This window comes from Lactuca virosa, chromosome 9, assembly GCF_052849685.1.
Source record: "Lactuca virosa cultivar CGN04683 chromosome 9, Lactuca_virosa_CGN04683_v6, whole genome shotgun sequence".
Taxonomy (NCBI): domain Eukaryota; kingdom Viridiplantae; phylum Streptophyta; class Magnoliopsida; order Asterales; family Asteraceae; genus Lactuca; species Lactuca virosa.
The window spans coordinates 9,861,885-9,870,408 of NC_136434.1; the positions used below are offsets into that span (position 1 = coordinate 9,861,885).

The 8,524-nt window shown below is 34.7% G+C and overlaps 1 protein-coding gene across 1 annotated transcript; it reads left to right on the forward strand.

The window, feature by feature from the left end:
- The first annotated feature begins 4,651 nt into the window (after positions 1-4,651).
- Positions 4,652-8,186, forward strand: LOC145141152 (small nuclear ribonucleoprotein SmD1a-like). The gene is made up of 4 exons (XM_079074485.1): positions 4,652-4,778; positions 4,893-4,969; positions 5,989-6,180; positions 7,943-8,186. Exons 1-4 carry the CDS (start codon positions 4,765-4,767, stop codon positions 8,002-8,004), a joined length of 345 nt encoding a protein of 114 aa, XP_078930611.1. The 5' UTR covers positions 4,652-4,764; the 3' UTR covers positions 8,005-8,186.
- The last annotated feature ends 338 nt before the right edge of the window (positions 8,187-8,524 follow it).

Here is an 8,524-nt window from a genome sequence, read left to right on the forward strand (position 1 = left end):
TTCTATATCACTCAAAACACAAACACAAAAATCAACAAACTATGGATGAATTTGATCCGGCCCATCCATACAATGATGATAACGACGAAGACGATTTGTTCGTGAGTATGATGTACCGGTATTACACAGACAGCCTACTACAGCCAGATCCAGCTCCACTACTCACGCGACGTGCGGCGTTAAATAGAGATCGTGAGGAAGGGCATCGGCGGCTAGTTAACAATTACTTTGCGGAAAATTGTGTCTACCAGCCAAGCGATTTCAAAAGAAGATTTCGTTTGCGAAAAAATGTCTTTGAAAGGATAGCCAACGCTATGGAAGCAAGGTATCGTTTGATTCAACTTTTATAATTTACAAAATGTCACTTTTAGATAAAATAAATACAATTTTTACATGTTTAATATTTAATTAGGTATGAATTTTTCCAAATGAGATATGATGCTAGAGGCAAACGAGGCTTCACAGGGTTGCAAAAATGTGTTGCTGCAATTAAACTTATGGCAATGGGGGAGTCGCCCGATTCTGTTGACGATTATATGAGAATGTCTGAGAGGACCGCACGAGAAAGTTTGTATTTATTGGCAAGAGGTGTTGTCGAAACCTTCAGTGACCAATACTTGCGCAAACCTTCGTTGCATGATATGCAACAACTATATGCGGCGCATGAAGAAAGACATGGTTTTCCGGGTATGCTTGGGAGCATTGATTGCACACACTGGAAATGGAGGAATTGCCTCGTGGCGTGGAAAGGCCAATATTCGAGCGGTCATCATGGAGCGCCTTCGTTGGTATTAGAGGCTGTTGTTTCACAAGATTTATGGATTTGGCATGCTTTTTTCGGGGTTGCAGGTTCTAATAACGACGTCAACGTTCTCGATCAATCATCAATATTTGACGATCTTTTGTCAGGAAAAGCCCTGGATGCTCCTTTCACAGTGAATGAAAATGAATATAAGTTTGGGTATTACGTTACAGACGGAATATATCCACAATATTCCACGTTTGTGAAGGCGTTTCGACACCCAATAGATCCAAGGGACAAATATTTCAAGAGACGACAAGAAGGAGCACGTAAGGACGTTGAACGTGCTTTTGGGGTTTTGAAATCAAAATGGCACATACTTGAACATGCGGCGAGATCTTATGAGTTAGATACTCTACGATATATCATGTATGCATGTATCATAATGCATAACATGGTTGTCGAAGATAAAGGACGCAATATTGCAACGTATTCGCCTACGGAGCCAAGATATGTGCAATTTCAACTGGGGACATCGAAATATTTACATAGAGTGGTTGATATTCAAGATCAGCGAAAACACAAGCAACTCCGTGAAGACTTGGCGGATTACATTTATGTTGGTCACGAAGATGAAGATGAATAGTTTTAGGCCAAAAAATGTAGGTTTTATCATCTTTTTTTTTCTGGCTTTTTAGGTTTTTAAATGTTTTTGTGTTTTGTTGTAATTTTTTAATGTTGTTTTTAATTTAAGTTTTATTAAAATTTTATTTTTACTTTTCAAATATAAATAAATAAATAAAACAAATTCGAAATATAGAAAAAAAAAACATTAAAAAAAATAAAAAATAAAATAGAAAATAATTGGTGTTATCACATGTTATTAGATATTGCCCATTTCCACCTTGGGTGTTATAACACCAAATTGTGACTAGGATGATGAGGTGGACAATTTGGGTGTGATAACATGTAATAACATGTTGCCCACACCTAGTAGTCTAAAGTGTGCAGTGTCGATGGCAGGATCGGTAGGTAACGCCGTAACGGAAATTAAGACTGATTGGCAATCTCTTATTAGCGATATTCAAAATCTTAATAATCTATAAACTTTGAATGAATTTGGATCCATATGAAATATATCTACTATAATAAATGAAGATAATTTTGTCACATGTCAATCTCTCATAAATTTTGACACTTGTCATTTTGTGATAATTTTTAAAATAAAATAATATCCACATGTAAATTTCTAGATTTTTTCACTTTTTAAAATTAAAGCCACATAATATTTATACTTATACATGTAAAGTATTAAATGTAATAAATGTGATAATAAATTGCAATTAATATGTTTTTCATTCATTATTTCAAAATTTTATTTTAATGAATATTTATTGTTTACACTTTGATCTTTTTTAATCAACCCGTGTATTACACGGGTTTTACACCTAGTGTTATTTAATAAAGTTGTTGAATGGATGTCTTTACAAATGTCAAAAATACATATACTTAATGGAGACCCGATATTCAAACCCGAATTGATTGGGAAATCATGTGACCATCACATATGAAACCATAATATGGGTGAGCAAAGTCAATCCCTTCGATCACGATTTTCATCATCGGTCTTCAAATCTTAAGGTTATTAAGATCATCTCAATAATTCAAACCCAAAGTCAAATCTCCAACTAATTTGCATAGAGATCACTCGGGGAAAGAAAACATTTTAGAAGAAAAACATTGATAAATCATCATCACAACTCATCAATAACAAATCATCATAAACAAATAATGCAATACATATCCAAATACTCAATTCTTTACTCTCATGAAAGTCTATTTCTCTCTTAGGGCCAAGATGATATTTGAAGCATACACAATGTATTAACATTACTCATTAAACTCATTTACGGGACTCACTCCTAAATATTGAAGGATTTTGTTCATCACACATGAAACCATAAAAATAGGCGAGCAAACTTCATCCTCTCAATTATGAATTTGTAGAATGTCAATCACAACTCAAAAGTGTCATTGTTTACATCAAACCGTAATCCCAAAATAAAAGTGTTTGGACAACACACAGGTCAACCCATCCTAAGTGGATGCAATAATTATCTTGAACTCTCTTTTTAAAATGTAAAGTTATTCTTTGTTTTATAAAAACCCCTTAAAAAGTATTTTTCGTAAATGAACACTCAATGTCTATACTATTTCATACAACAAAAATAAGTGTAGAAATAAGAAAACTCATAATTTAAAATTGGAATATGGATATGTATTATTGTGTAATGAACCCACCTCAAAGTGTAGACTAAAATCTAATAAGCTATTTGAGTATAACCAAAGGGTAATTAGCTTATCAATATCAAGTGTTTAAAAAAAGACGTTCATCCTCTTTTTGGTTGAGAGTTCTCATGATGGACAATGTAGTTAAAGAATAAGATTTATAGGATTTGTGTGTTAGTCTTCCTATAAAAAGAAAAGTTATATCCGAATATAAAGATGGTCTAGGAGCACCACCAAATATAAGATAACAAATGAACTCAACTATGATCCTCCAATTCTTTATCCGGCTCCAAATCATGAAAGGAAGCAGGGCTTTCAAAGGTTTAAGGCAAAACTTTTCCAATTTGATTGTTTTACTCCTTGAGTTGTATTTTCCATCAAATGGCCCCAAAATATCCAAACTTCTTACCTACTCTTAATATTTATAGTTTAACCTCATATATAAATTATCTTAATATTTTTGGACCCAAACCTAACTGACTCATGGTCAAAACCAAGTATTCTATTTTGACAAGTTTGGTCTTTTGACAAGTTTGGTCCCTCAAACTTCATATCTTCAATTTGACCCAAATTAACCTTCTTTTTTAAATTTGAAACTTTTAAATCCATCAATTTAATTTTATTTAGTTTAACTTTAATTAAGCTTGTTATTCAAATAGTCCCATCAAAGATTGAAGCTTGAAGCCCTAACATACAGGTGTACACTCCAAAAGTTACGTATCTTAAAAAACTTTGTATTATAATTTTCGAAACCTGGTTTTTTTCTTCGTTCCATAGTTGTATTGCATTTAATATAGGGGGTAGTATAACTTATCAGATTGTAACACGGTTAAAACTTCATTTTTTACAATTTTTGTAAATCATGGGTTGTCAAAAGTGGTCGAACAAAAGCATGCTTCTTGGATCACAAAAATTTGTGAATGCTAATCGTAGAACACCAGTGTCATACGCATACAAAGCTAGGCCCTTGTCGATATTCATTTGCGCCGAATTGAAAGTACCTTGCTTAACCACTTTACAAGTGTCACACATGATTATTTTAATGTCAATTTTGTTGTAGGCTTATATAACCCACCACATCTTTTGCATTGAGCCTTTATTTCTCGCCGATGTCCATCTCTCGCAAATCAGTATTCCACCAAATAGTTAGGCTGGTAGTACATTTAAGAACTTTCGCCACGTCGCCATTTGTATAGGTTTTTATTATGGTTGTATCAACGGAAACGAAAGCTTGTGAGGATGTTATTTTAAAATTGAAAATTAAAGGAGTATGTTTGGAATCAAGAATACAAGATTGCGAAAAACATTGATAATACGTTTTTAGTGGACTATCGAAATTGAAACAACCAATACCTGTAAATCAACACTAAAGGGTTAAAGTGTAATTTCGGGGCTTCCGATAGTTAGAAACAAGTCAAACAACTATAACATTTTTTGTGAGGAAAAAAAAAATTACCAACAGTTGGATACGAAAATCTGGTTGTATCAAGCCGAGGCCTGAACCGAAATTTACCAAAGCCTTCTTAGCTTAATGGGACTGGAAACGAATAGCGAGGCCTTTCTAATGGGCCGGGAGTAGGCCCTAAATACAAACTACACAAGTGTAATATACTAATACAACGATTAAACAGTCGTTCTCTCGTGCCAAAGCCCTAAAACAGCAAAAACCCTCTTTCCCTTTGCGTTCTCCGGCAAATTGTTAATCATCAGTCTCTTCTGCATTCACTCCGGCAATGAAGCTCGTCCGGTAAGTGCCGACGGTCTCTGCTGATTATTTAAACTTTGTTGAGAATATGTAGGTTTCTTATGCAATGTTTTGACTATTTTTCCTTTTTATCTTTGGTTGATTTTGACTGGATAGGTTTTTGATGAAGTTGAACAATGAGACGGTTTCGATCGAGCTCAAGAACGGAACTGTTGTTCACGGAACAATCACAGGTTTTCATCTTTTTCTTTCACTTTTACATGAATTAGTTTATGAAAATCGTTCATTATTATACGGTTTCATATAATATTTCTTAGAAATTTACTTCGATAGAAGTTTTTTTAGGAACAGACGTTTATCCTTGTCAATCACGCGTTGAGTTCCTTACAAAATAATGGACGTAGTTTAATCTCCCAACATTGTGTTTGTCGAAGAAGGTGGGTTAGATGTTGTGTTTTATTGTACGTTTCACATTGATTAGGTTTCACTTCGTGGTTGCATTGCAAAATCAGAATTCTAATTCGTCTCCTTCTACTAAGGCTGTAAGATTTTTTTGCACTTGTTTATAAATGAAAGTGGAGAACAATAACCTGTACGCCATAACTTTTAATCCTTCCCTATTAACCACACAATCATTATAGGAATTAGTAAAATTTCACATCTTTCAGCTTATCATGTAAATGTCACATATGCAAATTTGGTTTGAAGGCATATCTAGCATGTTAGAGTTAATTTCTCTATCAACATGTATTGTTTCTCAATTAGATCTAAAAAATTGCACAAAAGATTCCATGAATCATTTAAAGCTGTATAATTTATGAATGAGCGAAGGTGTCCGAACCAGAATACTAGGGAGATGATACTGATAAAAGATTATGATGAGCTGTTATGGACATTTTCTGTGAATATTCAATATCCATGAGAAACTGTTTCAGAAATCAGAGTATTGGTAGTATCATCTATTGGTTTCTCTTACCTTAAGCATCAATAATTAAACAAATACATTTAAAAAATACAGTATATAATTATACAGTGGGTTTGCTGGAAGTGTTTTTAATTTTATGATTTAGTACTTGTAAGGAATGATGAAAGATCATAGTTATCACATTTCTAATCAACCGCCTTTCCATTGCTTAACTCTCATTCACCTAAGAGACCATGAGAAGTATGCAATAGTTTGATAGATTTACTAAATTAATGACAATGTTTTTCATTTTATACACAACTGAAAGCAATAAATACTTTATTGCAGGTGTGGATATTAGCATGAATACACATTTGAAGACGGTTAAACTTACCCTAAAAGGGAAGAATCCAGTGAGCTTAGATCACCTGAGTGTGAGGGGCAACAACATCCGCTACTACATCCTTCCCGACAGCTTAAATCTCGAGACTCTTCTGGTCGAAGAAACTCCCAGAGTCAAACCAAAGAAACCAACTGCAGGTAGTTTCTTTTTAACACCATTTGACCCTTTTTTTTGTTAAAATAATAATAATAAATGAAATTATTTGTGACATTTAGGGTACGTTTGGTTGTGGAAAATTTTCCAGTTTTCTAGGAAATTTTTCCAAGAAAAACGGAAATTTTGAAATCGCGTTTGGTTCATTCAGTTTTCTAGGGCTGTAAACGAACTGAACGTTCAACGAACTGTTCGGGAACCGTTCGGCGGGAAGTTCGTTTATGTTCGTTTATTTAATAAATGAACGAACATGAACACAAATTCTCGTTCGTTTAGTTAAACGAACAAACATGAACAATGGTCTCGTTCGTTCAATTATGTTCGTGAACGTTCGTTTATATTGTTTGTTTACGTTTGCTTATTTTCGTTCATATAAGTTCCTTTTATCTTCATATATGTTTAATTGTGTTTGATTACATTACTATATTATATGTTCATTTATGTTCATATATGTTTGTTTATCTTTGTTCGTTTATGTTCGTTTGTTAATGTTAGTTTAACATGTTTGCGAACATAAACGAACAAACATGAACAATGTAATTTGTTAAACGAACAAACATGAACAAGAAAACTCGTTCGTTTAACCGTTCGTGTTCGTTCATTTGTTCGGTTAACTTAAACGAACGAACATGAACAAGCTCCATTCGTGTTCGTTCGGTTCATTTACAGCCCTACAGTTTTCCAAAATTTTCCAAGAAAATGAAAATTTTCAGTTTTCCAAATTGTATGTAAATTAGAAAAGTGATTTTTACAGTTTTCCAAAGTTTTCCAAATTTCTAAGATGGAAAATGAAAACTCCCCCGATTTCAACCAAACGCGTTTTCTAAAATTTTCATTGAAAATTGAAAGCGAAAACTAACTCTATTTAATGAAAACATTTTCTTAGAAAATAAAAACAATTTTCCACAACCAAAGGGTGCGTTTAGTTGCGGAAAAATGGGTCATTTTCCGGAAAAATTTTCCAAGAAAAATGAGAATTTTGAAAACGCGTGTAGTTCATCTATTTTTCTAAATTTTCCGTTTTCTAAAATTACAAAGAAGTTGGAAATTTTTGGAAAACCAATAATTATTGTTTTCCACATTTTTCTAATTCCAAAATTTTTCTAAAATATAAACACACACTTACTCCCATTTCTACCTACCCCCACCTCTACACCTCCAACCCACCACACCCCTATCTACCCACACTCCCAAGCCTACCCCTACAAACACACACCTACCCCCCCCCCCCCCCCCCCCAAACACACACATCCACACCCACAAACACGGAGCCACCCCCACCCCCACAAACAGACACACACACACATAAACAAACACCCACCCCCTAACCCCAAACACACACACACACCCATCCCCACCCCCACCCAATCCCCCACACACACACACACAAACCCACACCAACCCCACCCCCACAAACACACACACAAACCCACCCCCACCCCCAAAAACACACACCCACACCCACCCCCACCCCCACAAACACACACACCCACAAACACACATAGACACACCTACCCACCCAACACCACTACCACAATCACCGACCTACCATCACCATCACTATCACCACCACCACAAACACACACACCCACAAACACACATAGACACACCTACAAACGCGTTTTCTAAATGTTTTCAATGAAAAATGAAATCGGAAAATGAAAACGGAAAAGGGAAAACGAAAAATAGAAAATGAAAATTGTTTTTTCATAACTAAACGCAACCTTAATAAATCCTTTTTTTCAGGGAGACCGGTGGGACGTGGAAGGGGCCGTGGACGCGGACGTGGTCGTGGGCGAGGCCGTTAATGTTAATGTTGTTGATTGTTGTAGTGATATCTGGTTTTGTAAACAGCTGCTGTATTCGTGGAGAGTTTCTTTGACAACTGACATTGTTATGGATGTGATCATTTTGCGGGTTTGTTTTTCCCTTTATGCCCCTAAAACCAACTCGCTTTTTATGGTCAATTACAAGTATCTTTCAAGGATAAGTCCCTTTTCTCATTAGTTTGTTAATTAGATTTGGATTCATGATATTAAGAGTATAACTAGCGTGTTCAAGTGTTTATTCTTTATGAATGCATGATAATGTTACCCAAAGCTTTGACGTTTAGGTACATCTATTAGACTACTTTTTTGGGATTGCTTATTTCTAAAATGGGTCAAAATAAGATTTAAAAAACTTACCTTTTAGTCAGACCAAAATGTTTTTTTTTTCTTCTGTCAGCTACCTAAATACACCCAAAGCTTTGACGTTTGGGTACATCTGTTAGATTACCTGATTTAGATCAAACAAATTAGACCCCATATAATCAGGGGTATAAGTAGA